The sequence below is a fragment of the Halichoerus grypus genome, chromosome 8 (genome assembly GCF_964656455.1).
Source record: "Halichoerus grypus chromosome 8, mHalGry1.hap1.1, whole genome shotgun sequence".
NCBI lineage: Eukaryota > Metazoa > Chordata > Mammalia > Carnivora > Phocidae > Halichoerus > Halichoerus grypus.
In genome coordinates this window covers 39,171,460-39,196,022 of record NC_135719.1, presented here as the reverse complement: position 1 = coordinate 39,196,022, position 24,563 = coordinate 39,171,460, and the positions used below count along the sequence as shown (strand labels likewise).

General features: G+C 38.1%; 1 protein-coding gene across 2 annotated transcripts; it reads right to left on the bottom strand.

Annotated features, from left to right (window-relative positions):
• Window positions 1-217: 217 nt before the first annotated feature.
• On the bottom strand, window positions 218-15,677 carry RCN2 (reticulocalbin 2). Of its 2 annotated transcripts, none has more exons than XM_036118661.2 (7): window positions 15,321-15,677; window positions 14,823-14,928; window positions 11,960-12,156; window positions 6,251-6,364; window positions 2,657-2,753; window positions 1,578-1,717; window positions 218-1,047 (listed from the first exon to the last, which is right to left on the bottom strand). In XM_036118661.2, exons 1-7 carry the CDS (start codon window positions 15,462-15,464, stop codon window positions 895-897), a joined length of 951 nt encoding a protein of 316 aa, XP_035974554.1. In that variant the 5' UTR covers window positions 15,465-15,677; the 3' UTR covers window positions 218-894. The 2 variants fall into 2 exon arrangements, with proteins under 2 accessions (XP_035974554.1, XP_035974552.1); XM_036118659.2 differs by having other exon boundaries at window positions 1,578-1,720; window positions 15,321-15,675.
• Window positions 15,678-24,563: the final 8,886 nt, after the last annotated feature.

Genomic DNA, 24,563 nt, shown 5'->3' with positions numbered 1-24,563 from the left:
GAAATATGTCAGGTATACATTCAATTGTAACATGATTCTTTTATCAAAAAGGAAAAAAAAAACCAAAATAATATGCAGCAAGAATAATTCAAGGTTGGAGAACACTCACTACCCAAATATAGGAATGGATAAGGTAAGATAATGTATAATTCAACAAAACCTATTCTAAATTCTAGGTTTATCTGGGAGATCAAAGAAAAACAAACATATAAAAAGATAGGACATTTCATTTTTAATCAGTCAAAAATGAAGAGTTCTGGACAATGTCAAATTCCACACACCATAATGCTATAGTTACACATTAAATATAATTACTATCTATACATATGCAAAAATATAAAGTTCTATTTCATACAATAAAACCCTTTATAGAAACCATTTTAAAAGTAAGCAGAACTTCTCAACATTAAAATGTGAGGTATAAGTCCTTCTAAAGGTTCCTTTAAAGGTTTTAAAACAAAATGCTAAATCTAAAAACAATGTCCTTTCTGTCAGTCCCCAAGTTAAATCTACTTAAAACAAAAGAAAAATTGATAGCTCAGTCACATACTATTTAAATAATATTGTTCAGGCATCTCTAAAATCCTCCATTTTTTCAAGTATGGAAATAGAACTCAAATATCCCACAATACAGTACTAAACAGATGGATTATTTAGGAAAGATTTTGTTGTCATATGGCACAATATTGTTTTATTTCTTCAATACATTTTGAAATAAATACCAGGTTTTGTTTCATTTTTCTTCTAAAAGGCCAAAATTACAATCTACATGTAAGATCATTTTGACTGTGGTAAGACTTGAGTGTAAAATATAACATCAATATTTTATCACAAAAGTAAAGCTGGTAACAAATTATAAAAGAAGACAGTATTCTATTCAGATCTACCCAGGGATTAAAGCTCATCATGATAGAAATATTCATCGTGAAGCTGTCTGCCATAATCTGTAGCTTCACTGGTAAGAAACAAGTCCTGGTTCTCCAGAATCTCCGCTTCCGAGAGCTTTCTGTCACTATTCAAATCCATCTCATCAATTAGGTGAAGAGCCTTTAAAACAAAACAAAATAAATCAAGTATAATAAGTATTTTCAGCAAGATGTTCACGTTTCGATGTGATTTGATTTGTCAAAATCATTCAGGTATGCCAAGTACTCATTACTGTCTGAGTATCTCAAAATACTATATATTATAACCAGGGCTGTCTACGCTTTTCTCATTATCCTCCTTCTTAATTTCTGCTAGGTTCTGCTTCCTCCCTACTCAACTCCTATTTAGGATATCTCAAGGTTAAACCAAATTAATATAACCCACTTTGGGCCCCTATAGGTAAATTATAAACTTTAATTGTTCAATTCACTGTGTGGTCAAATTAATACATGATATAATCTTAACTTCCTTGTCTCCCTGATAATCTAAAACAGCTCACAGATTTCAGTCAAGAAATAGCAATGCACGGATCCTAGACAAACAACTCTGGTACTTCTCTCTTCAGCTTAAAGCTTTGAACTTCCTTTCTTATCACTAGCACCTAATTTGGGGGAGAAAAAAGGGGTATATAGTCACTTTGTAACACTCACCTCTTCTTGTGCAATGCCCTGATTATTGGGTACTACCCAAGACAACAGCTCTTGGGGGTCAAGCCTGCCATCAGTATCTTTGTCATAATCATTCAGGAATCTATCCTTCTCAACCAGTATCCACTCTGGATCTTCATTTGCTGCTTAATGGCAAAAATAAAACAATAAATATCACAAGAATGTAACATGTATCCAATAAGAAGTTTGGTACGTCCCTAGAATAAATGAAATGAACTTAAAGCTTACTACATAAAGGAAGCCCAATGAAACAGATCTACTTATCTGAAAAGTCCTGACATAAGTACACACTATATGATTTTCCAAAGTGACACTTAAGTTTAAACGGCTCAGAGTTTCTAGATCGATGTGTATTATCACAAACTAGTAAGTCTGTTAACTGCTGCTACTTGTTCTGGTATCTAGTTTTCCCACAGTTGAGCTGGGTAATGGTTTTATGTACATCGTGTGACTATATAAAGCTTCCTACATGTGCTTAGCAAGTAATACCATGTGTAATTTTAAAGTGAAATTCACAGGAAGTGATGCTTTTCAGCAACAATTCTGTCTGAAAAGACAGCCGTGAATAGAAAAAGCTGCATATGCAAACTCCTCAAATTTCAAACACTCAGTAAGACACCTTCTACACCAGTATTTATAGTATTTTGTTTCTCTTTTAAGATCTACATGCAAAGGTACAGGATTTTGTTTAAAAGTATCAACCTTTACTTTCTCGCCCATTTGAATTGAGAATGACATTATTTGTTTGAAAGGAAGAAAAATCTTTGAATCCAGACATGGAACTAAAAGTGAGCAAGACCACGTTCTCACGTAAGCGGAGTCCTTCTGTTTTGCTTGTAGTAAAAGTTTATTTTACACTACTGCCACTCATTTTTAACTGGTCAGAAGTAGCTATTCACTAGAAGGAGAACTTGGCAGAACAAGCAGAAATCAGGTGCACCTCTTTCTTGTTCCATTTTCCTCTGTCAAACACAGCTCTCAATGAGCAAGACTGTCTCTCAATTCCTTTCTTCTTTAATTCCATGCTTTTTTCCCTCCTTCCACACACTCAGGGTACTTACTTGGATCCCGCCTATAGTCACCGAGAAATTCTTCCAAACTAACAAATCCATCACCATTTTTGTCATGTTCTTCTAAAGCCTCTTGAATGACAAATTCCTATTGCATGTTCATAAAAAAACCAAAATAAAACAATTAGTCACAAAATTTTCCCACCACCACCTGAATCTATTCCAGTATAGAACTTCTTTAGGAATAATCATTTTTGTTGTCCATTCTCGCAAGACAATCTTTCTAAACAGTGGAATTTAGAGACAGGAATAAAACCACAAGTACTGAGTAGCTTTAAATTCAACATCTTTAAGCTTCTACTAGCGAGAAGAACTCTGCTTTGCCCTCCTAAACAACCTCGGCACTAAACTCAAACTCCTATTTTCTGCATGTTTCCCTCCTTCTTCAAAAGGACACCTCTTACTACCCTGGTCTTCCTTAACTCCACTTTCCCTCCAGTCCATTAACAACCCCAAAAGAACCCTTATCTTGGATCCCTCCGCCCAGAACTGTTGTTCTGCCTCCAGATCTAAAGCAAAGGTGCCAGGCCCCATAAACCTACACCTCCCTGCTTCCTCTTCCACCAAATCTACCCCATCCACCCCAAACTGCCCCAAATCTGTACCTCTTTCTTATCATGGCTTATCAACCAGTCCTCTCTAACCCCAAGATTACACGATTTCTAGTTATACTGGACCCAAGATAACCTGTTTAATGGCCAGCTATTTCGGTTCTTCCCTTATTACCTTCCTATATCTTCTACCTTTTCTTACTTTGCCAGTCTCCACCCTGCACAGCACACCCACATCACGTTCTCCTTTATTTCAGAATCATAAAGTCTAAAAGAAAGAGAAACAGAAATACAAACCTAATCCTTATAATTTTTTCCCGTTTCAGTGGGCTCTCACTGCAGCTTGGAAGTCTGTCTCTGCCTCAGTTTCCCTAACACATACTCTAAAGCTGTTTTTTGAAAACTCCACTTTGAGTCTTACCGAAACACTCTCCAAATACTCTCTTGGCAAACACCCACCCATTTTTCCAAACAAGGCTTCTGAAATGCCTGTTTACCAGCATTGCATTCTCCCCTTTAATTACCTCTATTTTGATGCCTATTCCTCTCATCCTTCCCTTCAATCTCAGGAATTAGTTATCTTTCCCCCTTCTCTAGAGTGAAGCCCTCAACAGTCTTCTTAGATCCCATCCTTTCTCATTTCCTGAGTGCTTTCTTTCACTTTTAACTCTGGCCTCTCCTAAGGCTCCACTCTCTTCTCTGTTAGCTCCTTCTTCTATGCCTTTAAACACATTCAAGTCCCCTGCATGCTTTAATTACCCATCCTGGTTTCTTTTCTCCCATGCCAGGTCTCTTATAGGTTACGTTTATTATTCTCATTTCCTCACTACCTGCTGCCACCCAAATACCTTTCAGCCTGGATTCTAGCATCACAACTGTAACGAAAATATATTCTCAAGTCTCCAATTCTAGCCAAACCCAAGGGCTTCCTTTATATTTGTATGAAACAACACTTAAATACAAGTTGTTACTTTTTAAAAAATCAAATGTTACAGATTTTATATATAGAAATCGGGATCTTAACCAGAGATCCAAAGATTACTTTTAGAGAATCTGAGAATCTCCTGAAATTATTATCCCATATTTTGTGTATATGAGCATATGTGATTTTTCTGGGACAGAGTCCATAGATTGCTTATTTTTATTTATTATTTTTGTGCGAGAGAGCACTAGTGCACGTGCGCACACACGCGACTGCGAAGAGGGAGGGGTGTAGGGGGAGGGAGACAGGGAGACTCTTCAGCAGGCTTCACACCCAGCGTGAGCCGGGCGCTGTGCTCGATCTCACAACCCTGAGATTATGACCTGAGCCGTAATCAAGAGTCGGATGCTTAACCTACTGAGTCACCCAGGTGCCCCGACTGCTCTTTATTTTTAAAGGAGTCTTGATGCAAGATATGTTAAGAATCCCTGATTAAAATGACTATTCTTCCACTCAAGTTATCCTCTTGGGAAACAACAGACTTATTTCAATAATGTTGCCATGGTTAAAATAAATTTTGGAACTTTATGAATGAAAGTTTCTCTAAATTCTAACTTTTAATCCAAATCAAAATCACCTAGTTGATCTTGCACCCTGCCTTTTCCTTTATCAAATATATCCTTAAATGGAAAAAGTGATACACCAAAACAAATTAAGGTAAATACGAATTAATGAAGCTGCTCTAAATGAGACACCACTTTATATGATCACACCTCTTATGTGCTGCAATCAACTCCAACTCGGCACAATCAAAGAACATCCTTTCCCATCCTGACACACCCCATTCTGTCAAAGGTACTACCATTTTAATCATTTTACACAAGCTCAAAACCTCAGAGTCATCTCTGACTCTTCCTTTCTCTTCTCATACTTATTTAGTCAGTCAACATTCCTGCTTGTACTTCCTTCAAAACGATGTTCACGTCCATTTCATGCCACTGCCACATCATACTCTCAGACTGCAGCACGGTATGCCCAAATTATTTCATTGCTTTCACTGGTCATTCCCCTCCCCAGTCTTCAAGTCAATTATTCCTTAATCCCTCAGATAATCAGTATCCATCATGCTCTGCCTGCCATGCTAGGTAGGGTGCAATTAGCTTGTCTCAACTTAATTTTGGCACTTGAACAAATTGTGCTCTGCACTGTTCTAAAATTAGGTTATGTATTTTGTGCCAAGTGAGAAACCAGAAGCCTCAATGGCAAAAGTGGTGGCAACAGTCGTGTCCTGCCACTGAGCTATGGAGAAAAATGTTATCTGCACCCTTGTTATTCAAAGGCAGCAGCTTCTAACCATGACCCATTTAACATAAAGCTGTATCTTCCCTCCCTGAAATATCCAGAGAACCAAGCCACACAGCTAGAGGCTGAGGCTAGACAATAAACCTTAATATAAATATTTAGTCTATTTTCTACAAAGCTATTTGTTGTATTAGTCTTTACTCTCCAACATGATAGTTTCTCAAGAAGCTTGCCAAGTCATAGTAGGGACTCAATCAATGTTTGTTGAGTTAAATGTAGAGTTCAACAAAAATTCTGAAGAACTGGTACTTCTTTTAAGTACTAAAGGGATGAGAAGACTCATTATGCCTCTTGCTGTAAACACATTAGTCAGTAGCAGCTTCATCACCCCCTAAAACCCTATAAAAAGGGATCCAAAGGTGATAAGTTTTCCCAGAGCCAAAGTTTTTGCAAGTGATGTTGTAAACTAAACAGGAAATACTGATGTTACTGATATTGGAAAACAGAGAAAAGTCTGAAAGCTACAAAAAGGAAGGCAATGAAGGGAATGTGGCTGTGCAGGAGAAAACAGCCAGGAAGATTTACCTTCTCCCTCCATATGATGGAGATTTACCTTCTACCTTCTCATCAGCACCCCTCCCCCCACCACCAGAAACCCTTTCCCACCCCTATCTTAAGTGGGGAGAACTTTGGATCTTGCTGTCTCTTAAAATTCCAGTTGCCCCATACAATTCATTTTAATGACTTAGAAAAAAACAAGTTTTAAAGTTTTGGTCACTCAAGAACTCTCTTAAAACTTTTCTTCCTTACCATCATATAATCAACTTCTTCAGGATGCTCAAAAGCAATAAATTCTTCAAGATTCAAACCAGGACCTGCATCTTGGTTTGCTTTCTCAAATCGCTTCTTGTCCTTTAAATGAAGCTTTGAAAATTAAACATTGAACATGATTAAGATCTCACCCACGTGGAAACATCATTATACATACTTTGAAAATTACATACTGTGTGAAATCTAAAGTACATTCTCATACATTATCTTATCTTCCTTCACATCATTCCCTTGAAGGTAGGTTAGAAAAATCACAAACATTTATGAGAAGCAATAGAGAGACAGACTCTAGAGTCAGAGACGCAGATCTGAATTCCAGCAATGCCACTTACCAGCTGTGGCAAGGGCATTTTGCTTAACTTAGGGCAAATTGCTTACCCTCTCTGGTTTTCTCAACTATAAAATCGGGATAAAACTCTCTATTAAGCAATTGGGATGAGGACCCCTATCAAGCAATTAGTAAACCTGAGCATTTAAAAAATGTAATATGTTACATGTTACATATTATTATTACTGATAGAGAACGGAAAGTAAATGATTTATTGAGAGGGATGTCAGAAATACAGCTAAAATAGGTTGGACTCTGATCCTCCCGGTTCTTCTACAGTACTGCACACTCTCTTCTTTAACAATCTCAGCTGTTTTGAATGCCCAAAAAGCAATAAATGCAGACTATGTGTTAATTCTTGATATGCCATTATCAAATTGTTTCTGGTCCTTGGAATGACTCTGCAAAAATGTTAACAGGTTTCAGAAAAACAGTCCTCATATGAGAATACTTTTGGTATATGTATCTAATATTTGGAAGTCTATTCTTGGTAGTCTCTTTATAGTGTTAATAATTATGTATGTTCAGGCATAAATATCAAAAGCTGAAGTGGACCTATTTTGAGGTTATGTAAATCTTCCTTTTTCTCTTTTTGTAAAGTATGCTCAAGTAGTAAATCAAATAGCAGCTATTAGGGACAAAATGCTTTTAATGCATTTTTCAAAGGTAATTCTGTAATCAAGAGCCTTGGAAGCCAATAGTGCTATATTGCTAATTCTGCATAAATTCCATTTTGAGTATTTCTGGGAAAAACTCTCCTTTCTATAAACTACATGTATTAAACAGCACATTTAAAAACACACAATTTCAAATATTTTAGGAGCTTTTAATTTATGTGTCTCACTGTTGAAAAGAAATGCTCTTTTCAGTTTTCTAGAATAGAAGTTAGGTGGCCGTCATTTACTGAACACTACTTCTTTTACAATGACTGATTTACAGTGGAGAGGCTCACTTCTTCCCCCAAAGAATTCATCTTTTAAACCATCCAGTTTCCATTAGCCAGTTATACTTACCAAATCATGACAGAAACAACAACAACAACAACAACAAACTTGTTTCCAAATAGCTGCTTTTAACTTCGTGTTTCTTAATTTCAGATAACTAGACCAAATAATTTACACTTGATGTTCAGGGGTTTAACACAGGGAGAGGTAGACAAACAAGAATTTGAGATACTTTGTTGAGTCCATCAAGTTCTTTTTGAATAAACCATTATTCAAAATACTAAGTGCTTAGATTTCCTTATGAAAGAACCCTTCAGTTTGGAGCAAAAAGGTCCATGTTTCAGCAGTGGGAGCTGAATTTGGCCAAATTTGCCTATGGAAAGAAAGGATCTCTTTCAGCAAGCTCAGATTGTTTTTAAAAAAATTAAGGAAAGTAGTTTTCTGGTTCACATTTCTCAGATTTTTAAAATAAGATTAAATAATGAGATTTTAAAAAGCAGTTTTATTCATGGTCATTTGAAGAAAACCATTTAAGAGCAACTCAAATTAAAGAAGCCAATACACAGAAAGACTGTTTTTCCAAAATGGCAAAAGATAACAACAAAAAAGGCTGTCAGCTTCATAAAACCTCAGCACACTTTTTTTTTCTGTGTAAAAATATCGTATTCCAGTGGAGAATAGAAAGTGCTACATACAGTAGTAAAAAGGTAGAAACGACCATAATCATTTATTTTCATATTGTAACACAAACTTGTGAAGCACAAATCTGCCATCTTTTGGTAGACTTATGATTTTACATGAGTAAATATATAATGTGTGATACCAGAACAAAAATCTAGGTGTTAAAAATTTTGATGAGCCACATCCCAGATTATATCTTACATAAATAAATATTGCTTGTACATGCACGTTCAGCAGCTGGCTTTGGAAGTTACACCAAATGAACTTTTGCCAGGTAGGTTCCCAAACTTTAATTATCCTGCTTAAAAGTGCTGACTATAATTGTTCATCATTACATAAAGAAATGCTTTTTCAGGCATTTCACAGCACAAGAGGGTCCTTACTACAGGTTATCTCCATTCTCTACATGGAAACTTATGAAAAATTTAAAAAAAAATTTGATGCCTGAATTTTATCTTAAGATTTATTTATTTGAGAGAAAGTACGGGGGGCGGGGGTGGCGGAGCAGAAGGAGAGGGGGAGAGAGAGGATCTCAAGCAGACTCCTGGCTGAGTACAGAGTTTGACAGGGGGCTCCATCTTAAGACCCTGAAATCATGACCTGAGCTGAAAGCAAGAGTTAGAAGCTTAACTGAATGAGCCACCCAGGCACCCCTTTGTTGTTGTTTTTAATAGGCTTCCATATAGAAAAAATTTATTTTATTTAGATATCCAATTACTTTTGTTGGTTAGTTATGGTATAATGTTAAGTCTGTAACTTTGATTAAGACTGATCCATTCTTCATCCTTGCTTTTTTAATTTGAAGAATAATGCAGAAGTTTCTGGGTTCATCTTTATACCCCACGTCCAATTTTAGGGGGTTTATATCAAATTCTAATAAAGCATTATGATTAGAACTTCATGTAGAGACATGAAAAGAGACATGAGATAATATCTCATGTAGGGATATTCCTGGGTTGTCACAGAATAACCAATAGGACTCCCATTGAGAAGTGTTCATTTTAGGGATCCATCAATTCCCTAACACTATTAAGATCTATCTAATTCATTCTTAAAAAGTACAGTCTTATAATCAACATGTACTGAGTACCTGGGTGGTGAACACAATATTAGAACCAGACACTTTTTAAAACAAAAACTGTTCAAAAGCAGTTTATATTAATGAGTCCTGTATCTCTTCAAAGTGAAGATTTTCTTCTCAACACCACCATCTGTTACTAATCACACCCGCCCAAGAATACAGACTCAAGAAACCAAACACATATTTCTCATGTTTTGATGGGATATCATTAAATCTTTTGGGTGCCAAAAGGAAAAAAAAAAAAAAGGACACAATTATAATCTGATTCTAGTAAGATTTTATTTTTTATTTATTTATTTTTTCTAGTAAGATTTTAAAATACTGTATTTAACTTCTCTTGTTACCTAGCAGGGAAATCATAATATCATACCATGGTTTGGTTTTAGAAAAGTCTCAGAACTCGAATGGTGCTTTTAAGATTAATTAATTCCTACAGGATATCTCTAGACAGACAAATCCCAAATCTCATTATCATTTGTTTCTTTTTTAGCACTAAGTGGTAAAAAGACTGATTTCCACTCTCTTCAGTCTGCTGTAAGATGAAGACCCAAATAAGGAGGAAAAAAGTGAAAAGGAATCTTAATTAATCTAAAACTGATATAGTTAACCAATGCTTCAACAATTTTAAAAAGCTAATTCTATACTAAATATTAAATACAAACCTACGTGAATCACACATGCTTTCTTCAACAATATTCTCTTAAGTCAACAGAGAACTGTTTACCAGCCCAGCTGCTACAATAGTATATTTAATAGTACAGTATAATAAATATATTACTATTTCTCCATACTATTATCCTCATTTTTTTGATATGAGGAAACTGAGGCATAAGGAAGTTTAATAACTTACCCACAACTACACAACTGTTAAATTATACAGCTGGATGTGAAGCTGGGCAGACTGGCTCCAAGGCTGAAGCCCTTAAACTCTACAATGGTGGCATATGCAGAGCATATGCATAATCATTAGCAGAAAAAGCAATCCACTTTGTGTTAGTGATGGCCTATAGAGTTCAAGTGGCCAATATGATTCTAAAATAAACAGCATGTACAATGATAAATATGGCCACAACAAAAACTAAAAGGTAGGTACCCACAATGGGATAAGTAAAGGAACAGAAGAGGCTCAAATGTTTTCCAAGCACTCTTGACTAGTATTTTGGGAATAATAGTTTGCTACAAGGTGTTTGGTTTTGTTTTTTTCCACATATAAAAACATATCTTAAAAAAAAAAAAAGTCTTTATAATGGGGTGCTTGGGTGGCTCAGTCAGTTAAGCATCTGAATCTTGATTTCAGCTCAGGTCATGATCTCAGGGTCCTGGGATTGAGCCCTGAATCAGGCTCTGCTCTCAGGGGGAGTCTGCTTGTCCCTCTCCCTCCCTTTCCCCACATGCTGTCTCTCTAAAATAAATAAAATAAAATCTTTATTTAAATATAAAAAGTCTTTATAATTACCTTTGAAATATAGAAGTATTGAAATAGCAATTTCTTAAGCTTATAGTCCTTTGTCTTGAAAAGTTCCTACAAATTACTAAAAGTTCTTATTAATTCCTAAATAAAAATGGTCTTCCTCACCTCTGCTTAAGAAGCATTAGAACATCTTTTAATTTTGACAAATTAAACCATGAGAATCAACAAAACTCATAGTGATACTAAATCTTCAAAAATGAGCTATTTTAAATGGTACAGTGTCTATGGAAGACCATATGGCAGTCCCTCAAAAAATTAAAAATAGAATTACTATATGATCGAGCAATTCCATTTTGGAGTATATACCCAAAAGAATTAAAAGCAGGGTCTCAAAGAGGTATTTGTACAACCATGTTCATAGCAGCATTATTCACAATAGCCAAAAGTTGAAGCAACCCATGTATCCATCAGTAGATGGATAAACAAAATGTGGTATATTCACACAATAAAATATTACTCAGTCTTAAAAAGGAAATTCTCACACATAACATTATGAGAACATTATGTTAAGTGAAGTAAGCTGCTCACAAAAAGACAAAAATATATATGATTCCACTTATATGAGGTACCAAGAGGAGTCAAATTCAGAGACAGAAAGTAGAATGGTGGTTGCCAGGGGCCTACAGGTGAAGGAATGGGGAGATGGGGAGTTGTTTAATGGGTTTAGAATTTCAGTTTTGCAAGGTGAAAAGAGCTCTGGAGATGGGTTGTATAACAGTGTGAAGGTACTTAACACTATGGAACTGCACACTTAAAAATGGTTAAATTTTACATGTATTTTATTATAATTTAAAAAATTTTGTATTATTTTATATAAACCTGTCTGCTTAAAAATGGGAATCGGCCTCTATATTCTTAGTAACTATGATATAAAACTGTTCAATAATAACAAAAAATAAAATATTGAGATATATATTCAAAATACACTAAAAAGCAACTCAAAATGAGGACAAATGATGCCGCTGAGAAAAACAGATGCAAGGATAATTTAGGTAGTGCAGAATAAGAGGTCAAAATCCTGCTAGAAAGGAAATCATCAAAATGACCAGTGAAGTGGAACAGGTGATTGCCCAGAGAACAAGGCAACCCCAGTCTATGAGCTCAGGCCCTCTTGTGCTCATTCATGCAGGAAGGAAAAGTGAACTGTATGATCAAAAGGAACAACTTGCACACTGGTACTCACCTGCCTAAAAGACTCCTCTTCTGCATCATCCAGAGCAGTGTTCTCATCAAAGTCGATCACACGATCATACATCTGAATGTTGTATTCATCCCATGACACACTACCATCACTGTTTTTGTCATATTCAACAAACTGTTGTTTTGCTTCTTGCATAGCATAATGTTTAAAAGACATTTGAATCCACGAACTGAGTTCGCCTGTGAGAATTTCCCAGAACACAAATGAATGTTGACAATAATTCTGATATTTACAGAAGTGAAGGTTTCTAAACTTTCTCTAAAAGAAAACAAAAATCTTGAGTGTTTTCAAATACTGAGTGAGAACTAGCCCAGTTGTATCCATAGAAATAGGAGTAGAAGGTGTGAGAGTGGTTTGGAGTCCAAGAATATAACAATATGTGATCCAAATAGAAGGCAAGGTCCTTGAGTAGAGTTTGGGTATGTTTTGTTCATTGAGGTACTCTAAATTCCTAGAAAGTACCTGGCTCAATCAGTTATTTGTTAAATGAATTACCACTTGGCCAAAATAGTACTTGACTTTTAAAAATTATCATCCACAAAATTGCAGATAACGTTTGCTAACTATCACAGATCTCTCAGGAGGTACAAATACGTTAATAATGACCTATTTATTCTAATATGTATTAGAAAAAAGTGTTTTCCATTTATGAAAGTAATATAAAGTTTACCTTTAAAATAAATTTTATGTTGAGTTGAATCAAAACCATATTAAGGAAATAATAGATGGTAAGTAGCTAGGGCCTAAATTGTGAAAATGTATTCAAGTGACTGAAGTTTGAGAAACATTGTTACAGTATATGTCCTTCAACCATCATAAAACTTCTGGAGAAAATTTTAACAAAAGTATGGGTAGCATTTATGACTTAAGCCCTTCTTGCAACAGCTCTGTCTTGGTACCTGAAGACATGGGGGAAAGTTTCTAAATCTCTAATGTCCACATTCAGGTCAACTTTAAAAAATCTATTCAGAGATATTTACTACACTGCATTATAGAAAAAAGGTGGTAGGGAGAAGAACATGAATATTTGCAAGGATAGCAAGAGTACAGCATTTGGTTTAAAGGTAACACACCATTTGGTTTAAAGAGTGGTACCCCTTTATTGGTCTGGGGGAGGTCAGGTGAATAGAAAAGACACTTTGTCTCTCCTGAAACTCTAAATTAAGGCAGAATTACAATTATTATAGCAACCATGTACTGAGCAATTATTATATATCAGGTCCTCCACATATGTTGTCTCTGATCTTCAAAACAAGGCAATTCTTATCATTTTCCATTTCCATTTCTAATCTAATCTATTTTACAGTTAAAGAAATTGCCATTTGGAATTGAGGACTCACAGCCGGTAAGTAGCAGAATCCAGATTCAAACCTATGTTTGGCTCCAAAGCCCAAACTCCTTCCACTGAATTTTGTTCTCTTTCAAGAACCTAAGTCCAGTCCTGGACTTTAAAGTGCAAATTAGCAAACTTCTCTGAAGGGTCCTACAAGTACAATGAGGGTTTCTTCTGGTTTATTTAAAGAGATCATCGTGACATAATAGAATACAGAATGGAAAAGGGGCCAGAAACATGGGTTCACACTTCAGCTCTGTCATAAGGGGCAAGTTTGCCCTCTCAAGTTTTTTTCTCATATGTAAAATGAAGATTTGAACTAAGTTCCTTTTAACTTTAAAATTTTTTAAAGTTTACTATTAAATATTTGAATATTTACAGGCCCTTACAGACAGGTACCACAGTCTTCCAAATCAATTTTTTCTGTGTGCTTGCTAGTGTAATCAAAGATGGGCAGACCTATTAGTGGACTACAGTCTAAAGCTTTTGTTTTTATTTAGAGAAACCAAAATCTTAATATTCCCAAGGGCACCAATTTTACTGACAACGCATCTTAAATTTACCAATTAGTTTGCAATTCTCTCTCCAGCAACTTCAGTCCTTAGATGGTAAGCTATAAGAGTTATAGCAAAATATCTCCTGAATTTTTTTGGAAGATCAATTTGGAAAGTTGATACGGTTCACCACTTGAATTAAGCAATGAGGAGAGACAGTTGCAAAGCAACTGAATATTCTTTTAATATTCTGTGCATTTCATTTCTGACTGGAGAAACTACCTAAGAGCACTCAGATTTTTTTTTTTTTTAAAGTAAGCTCTACACCCAACCTGGGGCTTGTACTCATGATCCAGAGATCAAGAATTGCATGCTCCAGCCAGTCAGGTGCCCCTCAGACTTTTTTTTTTTTTTTTAAGTGAAGGATATTAAAAACTGAATTAAGAGCAAGAAATTTGGATTCTAGTCCTGGCTTTGCCACTCATTTTAGAAAGGCACTTACCCCTCTGGACTTCAGTATCTTCAGCTCTACAAAGAGAGGTGGACAAGATGATTCTAAGACCCCTACCAGCTGTAATAATTTGTGATTATCATAAATTCACATGCAACAGGTCTTTTTCCACTTAAAAACAGATGCAAATCCTTAAATTCCTAGTGAAACATATATCAAAAGAGCAATAAATCATGCCATGCCATAAGAAGGTTTCTGACATATTGTTGACACTGATAAAAGTCCTATGAGGAATACGGTGTTTGTTCAATGTATGACTTGCACATATCGACTGAGTCAACGATGTTTATGTATTACTGGAGAAAGTCCTGATTTTTACTTGGGACCTATATCTAAAGATTTTCAGATATAAACCTACTCAGCATGTCTTTTTCCCCTTCTCACAGTACACTCTCATTTGTTGCAACACTAGCAATCTACACGCAACAGACAGCCCTGCTTAAATGTTCGTTTGTCTGTCTCCTACAAAGGGACTTCTCCATTGTTAGTTGTGTAGGACGTCCTTACTTTCCGTGAGAAAGCCATCTGAGTCCAAGTCAATTTTCTTTATGATTGACTTCAGTCTTTTGTGTTGCTCTTCGGGGGAGAGTTTAACATATTCATCGACTTCTTCCTTCGGGGGGGGGGGTAAGCGATACACAGAGGGATAGAGCATTACTATCAGTGGGGCAAAATGGTGGAAAAAAAATAAGGCTACCAGAAGCCTTCTCTGCCCAGGGTTTTTGGGGTGACCCACACCTGTTCTCCAAGGCCCTTGCCTCCTACACACCCTCAGTGACCATGCCCCGTGTCGGGGTGGAAGGGATCCCGCTCCCGGGCCGCGCTATTTCCTCAGGCGTAGAGGCCTCGGGGTCCCCCAGAGAGTGAGCGGCGCCCCGCCCGGACCCCATTGTCAGGCCGCCCGGGCCAGGCCTAGCCTGGCCGCCCCTCTTTGTCCCGGGACAAAGCCCGCGGAAGCCGCGGTTCGAGGCCCGACCCTCCCAGCCCCGGGCCTGGCCACCTCACCTGGCCGCCCAACAGCGCCTCACGGTCGTAGTCGCTGCGGTGCTCGCCCTGCGGGTAGTGCAGCTCCTCTGCGTCCCCGGCGCTGGCTGCCGCAGCGCACAGCAGCAGCAGCCCCAGCGCCGCGGGCCTCGGGCCCAGCCGCATCGCTCCGGCCCGCCGCGGACACAGAGACGGGAGGAAGGAGGCCGGCGGGGGCTCAGGCCCGCGGCTGCGCTCCGCGGGCGGCTGCGGACTGGCGGCGCGGCGTACGTGGGGAGGAGGGAACGCGACGCGCAGGGGGCGGTGGCCGCCGTTCCTAGGGTTCCCGCAGCTTGGCGCCCGAGCGACAACTGCGGTGATGGGGTTGGCCAGGCCGAGGCCTATATGGCCCCGGCGGAGGGGCGGGGCGCCAGGCCGCGCGCTGATTGGGCCGCACGGCGCTGGGGACGGGCCGCGGCGCTGTGGCGGTCCGCTGCGGGCCCAACGGCTCCTCGGTTCTAGCGGTGGCTGCCGGGAGGGGAGAGCCCCGCGGGCGCCTTCCTCTGCCCATCCGAAAACCTGCCCCCACCTTTCTCCCGCCCTGTCTCTTCCCGTCGGCCTTGTTACTGCCAGAAATTCTCTGTCCAGTCCATGTGTCCATCCGGCTTGCATCAATGAGAAAGGCTGCAGATTTGGGTGAAAAAAAAATATGGTACCTAGAAAAATGTTCGCCTTGAGGAACCAACCTACAGTATGCATTTCCCAGTCTTCAGTGCATGCCTACTTATTTATTTCACCAGAGCAGGACGAACAAACCCAGCTACCGAAGCCAGGTACTTTTATCTGATGCTCAATTTCGTGACTCACAAGTTCTGTGAGCTTGGCCAAGTTACTTGGCCCTTGAAAACCTGTTTGCTTATTTTTAAAATGGGCATAGTAATAAGATGACCTTAAAGAGTTGTGAAGATTAAATTAAATAATATAATGCGTTTAGAACAGTAGCTGCCACATAGGGTAAAGTGTTCAATAAATATGAGCTTACATCCATGTGGGTAGAAAAGCAGATGATTGTACAGAAGGAATAGCTTAGCAAGTACCCAGGAAAACCTTTATGGATAGAATGCATATACTCGTGGCGTCTATGCCATGTCTGTCTGCAGGTCTATGTAATTTCTGTACCTCATCCTGAGCACACTAAACCCAAAGAAATTTGTAGGCTGCAGCTTGAGCCTTTTTCTTTCATTGATTGCTCCACTTAGGATCAAGCCTTTTCACACAGAAGAAAAGGCTTTCTGGGTCCTCTTTCTCTTCTCACAGCTTCTATTTGGATTGGGAGTAAGAATCCTGTTCCAAACTGAAAAACTGAGTGGGCACAAATCAGACAAATTTCCTGGGTCAGGATGGAATTTTATTGTTTTTGGTCAGAGATCATTGAAAGGTTTACAGAGCAGAGTAAGTTCAAATGGGATCTTTTAGGTGTTATAAAGAGCAATGCAGAATAAAGTTTTAAGTTTCAGAGTCTAAATACAGACTATGCCTTAGAGTTGATTTCTCTAAAACAAAGAAAGAAAGAAAATAAAGGAAAAAACTTTCATCACCAAGCCATTTTAATTTTAACTTCAGTTCTGGGTTTTGAGGCAGTCTGTGAAAAAAGAGAAATAAATGTCCCCAACTCAGCTTTGTACCTATTGTTCTCCAGTAAGTACAAGGTAAACTTTGGCTAGCTTCTGATATGATTCCAGTTACAAAGGGAAGGATACAAGGTATTATGGAAGTTCTTCCGATCTCAAAGGCTCCACACATGGAGGTTTGGGGGCAAAGGAAATCTAATGATATCTAAAGAGGCAGTGGGGTGAACAGCATAAATGTCTGAGCAACAGAAGCCATGGGTTCTGTCTTCCCTCAGCCCCTACATAGGCTGCTTTCCCTCCTTGGGCCTATTTTGTTCCTCATAGGAAAAGGATTGGGTTAGCTCAGAGGATCTGAATTTGAGATCCTAGGGCTGCTAAGTGGGTCCTAAATGGTGTGATAATCTCCAAATCTCATGCAAAATGTTGTGCATATGTACATTTCTGGAGATGAGGTCTATAGTTTTGCTTTAATCAGTCTCCAAAAGATCCATGCAGCAGCCCCTATAGGAGTCTCTAAGCGATTCTTCATCTCTCTCTCTCTTTTTTTAAAGATTGTATTCATTAACTTGACAGAGAGAGAGAGCACAATCAGGGGGAGCGGGAGAGGGAGAAGCAAGCTCCCTACTGAGCAGGGAGCCCAATGCTGGGCTCAATCCCAGAACTCCAGGATCATGACCTGACCCACCCAGGCGCCCAGCAACTCTTCATCTCTTAAAATCCACAGTTTTATGATCTTGACAGTCAGGATTGTTAGGAAGCAGATTATAGTAAAGACCTATGCTCAAGAGAGGCAAGATTGATGCACTGTCATTACCTGTAATTAATCCATTTTATTCAGGGAAAAATAAGTATTTAAAATAAGCAGACTGTTAATCAAAAAAAGGCATTATGAGAATCCAGAGATCAGCTTTCTTGACCTATAAAAGCCATAGCACATAACAAATTTGTTTTTATTTACATTTTGAGGTATAATTAACAGAGAGTAAAGTGCACAAATCTTATATGTACAGCTCAATGAATTTTTAGATGTATATACACTTGTGCAAGCTGCCCAGCACCCCAAAAATCCCCCTCCTGCTCCCTAGATACCATTTCTGCCACATGTAGTCGCTATTCTGACCTCTCTCCTCATAGGTAAGTTTTGCCTGTCCTTGAACTTTATATAGATGGCATCAGACAGCATTAAAAATTACTAATCATATGCCCTTCTGCCCTGCTGGAAAGTAGTATGGTGCCATGGAAAGAACACAGACAATCTTGGAATCAGACATACAGAGTTTGAATCTTCAGTGTCCATAGCTCACTCACTATATAACCTTGAACAAGCGGCTTCATCTTTTTTTTTTTTTTTTTGACTCTGTAAAAACTGGAATAATAAAAAACCATCTGATAAGTTTTGTGTGTGGAGCATATTAAATAATCTATATATCTGACCCATAGAAGAGGCTCAAAATTTTTTATTTTTCTTTCTTTCCCCCTAGAAAATTCCTACTCAATCTTCCAGACCCAACACAAGCATTTCCTAAAGGAGGCCTTTTCTAACTCCCTGCCAACCAAACTTTTTGATCTCCCAGGTCTCTCTGTTTCATCATTGTTCCAACATTGTGCATATGTTCCTCTGCTTCAGTATTTAGCACAATCTACTGTGACTATTTGTTGACACCTACTGCAAGAACGTGGGAGCCTTGAGGTCAGGAAATGTGTGATTGCGCCTGTATTTCACTAGTGTCCCTGCTAGTAAGAGGAGCTCAGTAAATTTTTGTGAAATGATTTCTGCTGTACTGGCATTCTCTTAGAAGTATGTGCCATAGATAGGAGAGTTAGCTTGGAAACTATTAGAAGAGGGAGTTTATAGATTTCTTCTTGAGTTGGGTAAAATGTGTGTTACGAACTGCGGCTTAAAAAACAAAGCAATACTTAACATATATGGCGGGGCCACTTGTGTTATAGGCCGATTCCCATGGGGATGAGGGAGATTTGGCACAATAAACAACTGAAGTAGAAAAGCCAACAAACTCAATGAATTTGTAGCTTTTCCAAAGTTGGGAAACACAAGACAAAGGAACAGACTATAGGGCAGTGACTGAAGGAACAACTTAGACTGAATGATCACACAATTAGAGGGATTTTGTTGGTTGTTTAATCTTTTATTTGTCTTTTGAGGAGAGGAGATGTGAAAATCCCAGGGTTATAATGGAGTCCTAGACGGTGACAGAAAATAGGCAGGTGGGTGGTACTGTTACAATATCTAGAGAATATTTTTTATTTCCAAGGAGTATCCACAAGTGTGTAAAGTGGTCATAAAATCTTAATAACCTATAAGAAGTAATTCCAAGAAATTCAATGTAACTGTTTCTTACTGGATGAGGGTTCCTTAAATTAAACATGAATCAATGATCAAATGTAATGACAGCTCTATCCTCAAATAGAAGCTATCCTCTATATCCGGCAATTCACATTTATGGCCCCAGGTCAGTTACACCCATCTCTGCCCTAAAGGCAGCCCAAGTGGACAGATATTAGTCAGATGCCTTCCCTGACTTGCTCCCTAAATCCACAGGGCAACTGCATATCCTGGTTGACCTGGCATAGTTGTTAATCATGTCCCCTTTCACTCTCAAAAGTATTCCAGAATGGGGTGATAAATTATAATGTCACCTTACCTTTGGGCCTCACAATCAAACTGTCCAGCCACCTCCCAGTTCCCCTCCCCAAGTCCTAGTCTTTATTAAGCCTCAGAACACTTTCCCACACTCTTTTCCCCAGGTTTTCAACAACAGGTCCTTAAAGTCTTAGTCAAACACAGTAGCAGTAAAAATAAAGAGTACAAAGAACGGAGGGATAAAACTTAGCTAAAGAAGGAAGTGAGACAAGGAGCAAAAAGAAGAGTAAGATTGTGGACTAAGTAGGAGTTTTTATGAATTATAATGAAATTGATTTTCTTTTGGCATTACTCAACCAGCTCTGAAGACTGTTTTGTCAGAGGAACTCCAAAACTGATACGAGCAGAGTAGCTTCTTTGAAAGACAAAACTTCCTGAATGTATAAGTTTTGGGTGTTTGTAGGATGAAAACTCAGGATTGCTTTATAGTCACACCAAGCTTTACATGTTCTCAGATCCAGCTAACAGAGAAAACACAGTTGCTATGATTGCAACTCCATCACAAGATGGTATTCTGGGACTTGTACGTGATTTGGGCTTCAGTTTTTTGGATTCAAGATCAAACTAAGGTCTGTGGGCTTTTGAGGTTGGTTTTTGTTAAAAAAAATAAAAGGTTTGTACTGTGATGTAGTGCAGAAACAAAGGAATTACAAATATAATGTATGCTTACTTGTTTATTTTAGGAAAGTCAGTATATACAAATAAGCAAAAAAAAAAATCACAAATCCCATTCTTATAAATAACTGCCATTAACATTGACATTTAACTTTCCAGAGTTTTTCTGTATGTGTTATATATACTTTTGAAGGCAGATATACCTTATGCAAAAATAAGGTACAAAGGAAGCCACTACTATCAATGAAATAGCTTAAGAAAGCAGAGGAACATACCCTAGAGTGTCGTATAAGGTCTGGGGACAAGCTAAAAATCCTCACCAAATATCCATATTCTGTCTTAGGAATTTCTTGGTGTCAATTCTGTGTATCCAACTTTTGCCTGATATGCTTTTCCTCATCTTCTCCCTTTCTAGTTGCGTGTTTCCCCCTCCCACCACAAATGCTGCTTCATCTAGAGCCATCTTACATCTAGGAATGTGTAGTCTATCTTGGAATAGAGTGTAACAAACTAGACCTTTGAGTCTCCTGGTCTCTACTCTTACATTTAACTCATAATACCCAAAGTGAACGGTATCTCTCATGCTCTAGCTAAACAACCCCCGTCCCCCAGCACTCAATAGGAGAGTGGAATTGGAACACAAGGGGGAAAGACAGACATGATTATATCTGTTATTTATTCTATTACAGAGGCCAGATCTTGGTCTCCTGCTTTCCTTGTCTTTTTCTAAAGAGTTCCACACAATGTACACTGGGGAAAAAAAAAATCTATATTCTGAAGTTGTTGATTGCAGTTTTCTATGTATATCAATTAGGTAACATTTGTTCATCGCATAGTATGGATCTTTTATATCTATACTGATATTTTTTCTGCTTGTTTTATCAGTTACTGAGAGATACATTTCATAATCTTCTACTCTGGTTATTTCTCTACCACTTTAAGTTTTGTCAATTTTTGTCATATATATTTGAGGCTATACATATTAATATACATACAAATTTATTATTTTTATATCTTTCTGGCAGATGGGCATTTTGACATTATGAAATGTTATCTTTACCTTTAGTAAAGCCTTTTGTCATAATGACTACCTTGTCTGATGTTAGTATAAGTACATCAGGGTTCTTTTCCTTACAGTTTGCAGGTATAATTTTCCTATTCATTTACGTTTAGCCTCACTGTATCTTTATATTTAAGGTGTATTTCTTGAAGGCAGCATAGAGTTGAAGATTTACATTCAGTTCTTAAAATTTTTGACTTCTAATTTACTTATTCTATTTTTGATATAGTGACTGAGAGATTTGGGTTTAAAGCCATCATCTTACTATTTCTTTTCTGTCTGATATGTTCTATATTCTTTTTTCTCCCTTTTCTTGCCTTTTTAAAATTAATTTTCTTTTTATTATTTTGGTTTTTTCTCTTATTAGCTTGCTAGTTATGCACTGATTTATTGTTCCTTTAGTGATATCAAAGCGATTATGACAAACATCTTTGATTTATAAAAATTTCTCCAATATAAATTAGAATTTTTTATTTCTCCTGAACAATGCAAGGATCTTAGAATCCTTTCATTACATTTAATACCTACCACAGGCCTTACTGTTATTGGTGCCGTGTATTATAATTCTTTCTACTTGTTAGATTCTATAAGATGTTATTATTTCACAAATCAATCTTTATTTATTACCCACATAGTTACCCTAGCAAGTTCCAGTAGGAGAGTCACAGTCCACTTGGGTTCTACAGTGAAGTCATGACATCTATAGCAGCAGAGAATTTTCTTTGAAAATGGAGTTAAACTCTGTTTTAACCATCTGAAAAGCATCTTCAGGTATGCTACTGTGCCTTGGTAAAGAACGAACATCTGGCTATGATGACTTTGTGAGAATGGGTCTCTATCTTTCTTTACTCCTTAAACCAGCAATCATTGTCTAGTGCTATGTCCCCAGTCAGTACAGTACATCGGTCTGAGAACCAGAGAGTGGAAGTAGGAGCAGCCCTGGTCGCCATGAATCTCTGAAACCCGTTGGAAGAATTTGGGTTTTTGGTCCCCCTAACTTTAGGTCCAATGATTCTAGGTATCCTGCCTTCCAGAAAGAGGATACTTCTACCAGGGAACAAAGAGTCCCATTGAACGTAATACTATGACTGCCACCTTGCCACTTTGGGTTCCTTGTGCCAGTAGAAAGGAGTTAACCATCTCGTGAAGGAAATTGACTTGGATAATCATGAGGAGACAGGTCTGCTGCTGCATAGTGGGGAGAGGCAGAAATGTTTGGCCCTTGCAGGGTGCTCGGGTGGCTCAGTTGGTTAAGCGTCTGACTCTTGATTTCGCCTCAGGTCATGTTCTCAGGGTGGTGAGATTGAGTCCTGCATCGGGCTCCGTGCTCAGTGGGGAATCTGCTTGAGATTCTCTCTCTCCCTCGCCCTCTGCCCCTCCCCACACTTTCGCACTCTCTCTCTCTCAAATAAAAATAAATAAATCTTTTTTTTTTTTTTTAAGAAATGTTTGGCACTTGGACGATCCACTAAGGAGTCTCTTGGTACTCTCATGGCAGTTTTAACTATAAATGGAATTATAGCTGATAAGGGCGTAGTAATCAGGAGCTCAGGCTCCTCCAAGATGCAGATTGAGTCATCCCACAAGATAAACCACCTAGACCAGCAGAAGGACTACCTGAGGACGAGGAGAATCTAGATTGGATGGTAGAGGAGAGAGATGATGAATATCAATGATGGCCTTGGGTCCAGCTACAGCAGCAGAAGCTGTAGCTCATCTCACAAACCTTCCTTTCTTATGTTTTGCCGGAAATTGTAATTGACCAGAATCCTGGAGAAGCCGTGACAGGATAGAGTGAACCCAATGTGTAAAGCACATGGATCTGAAGAGTGCAAGAGGTAGACCTTGGGAGACATTGTTGATGCTCTGCCTAGATCTTCTGAGATCCCTTCTTCCACTTTGGTTGTTGTGTCCATTGACCAGCTACCACAGGTATTTGGAATAATGGGCCATACCTGTAACTTTCTCTGGAAGATTTCTCTTATATGTTTGAAGCCTCTGGGGCTAGAGATTCCTGGGAGTTCTACCAACCTCCCATTTCATGAACTGTGACCAATAATTGATTGGGGCAAAGTACAAAAATTCTACTCCCTTGCTTCAAGGCAAGACAGACTCTGCAGTATACTTTATACTCCTCAGCTTCTTGTAGGATGAAGCTGAAACTAGATATCACCTGAAACCCCATTCTTGCATAATTTCTTGCCTATCCTACTTTCCTCCCTCCTCTCCCTGTCTCTTCTGATTGCACTCCAATAAATCACACACAAACAAATACCCATCTCAGGTTGTTTCTAGGGAACCTTACTTAAAATCTCCGCCAAATAAACTACAGGCACCCAATTCTTTCTCCAGAGTAAGAAAGCAGTCATTCATCCAATGGATTTTTAATATCTGGGAAGACCACATGACCTTAAGTTATTGTAGGAAGCAACTCCTCAACTTCAACTTTAATAAAAAAAATCATTAAAATTGGATCACAGCATATCTTGGCATACATAACTATATATTCCTAAAGCATTTTAATAGATTTTGACTCACTTTCTATATGGAAGATTGTGTGTGTTTGTAGAAATTTCATTAACAATGAAATACGAAAGACTTCAAGATGTGAAATTAGCTTCAAGGGTGTAAATTACAGTGACAAGAAATTCCATTTACCACTGAGAGTTTTTTAGCTATTAGAGTGGTCTCAGGTTAGGTTGAATTTCCTGTCCTCTTAGATTTTCAAACACAAGCTGGATGATCAACTGGTGAAAACAGAACAAAGGGCTCTTCAAGCATCAGAAGCATTGGATTGGTAGCTAGTTGATGCAGGTGATCTACAGTTATGATCTGTATTCAGGAACTTAAATATAGTATTTTGAACCCTCTCTTGGTTAGAGAAAGATTCAACTGAGAAATTATTATTTCCAATCATTTACTTTTTTTTTTTTTAATTTTGCTTTCTGGTACCTAGTACTAAATCCATCATTTATTTTGTACACATTTTTCTTCAATCAAATCTCATCTTTATGGTAATAGCTATTGATCAGAAACATAACGAACACACTAGTCTATGTGATCCTTCATTGAATTGTGAGGGGCAGTGACTATGATTGGAGGTGTGGACTGAAAACCATCAGCTGGCTTCCTATACCTGTAGATGGCTGAAAACCAGGTTTAAATTTCACTTGCTGAATTTAGACACTTATTGACACACAGCCTTTCTCTTATGTGAAAATTAAGGCATTGATTGTGAAGTAGGATGCCTAGAATTGAAGTGGAATATATGGTAGTCTTTGGATAATTGCTGTCTGATGGTACCATCCAATATCCCT

What these genes read in the sequence shown, in the direction of transcription:
- RCN2 (XM_036118659.2), bottom strand. Translation starts at nt 15,464, where the DNA reads ATGCGGCTGGGCCCGAGGCCCGCGGCGCTGGGGCTGCTGCTGCTGTGC. An exon ending in AGATGGCTTTCTCACGGAAA is followed by an intron (nt 12,157 to 14,822) that starts GTAAGGACGTCC and finishes AAATTCTCACAG; the next exon opens with GCGAACTCAGTTCGTGGATT. An exon ending in AAGAGGAGTCTTTTAGGCAG is followed by an intron (nt 6,365 to 11,959) that starts GTGAGTACCAGT and finishes TAATTTTCAAAG; the next exon opens with CTTCATTTAAAGGACAAGAA.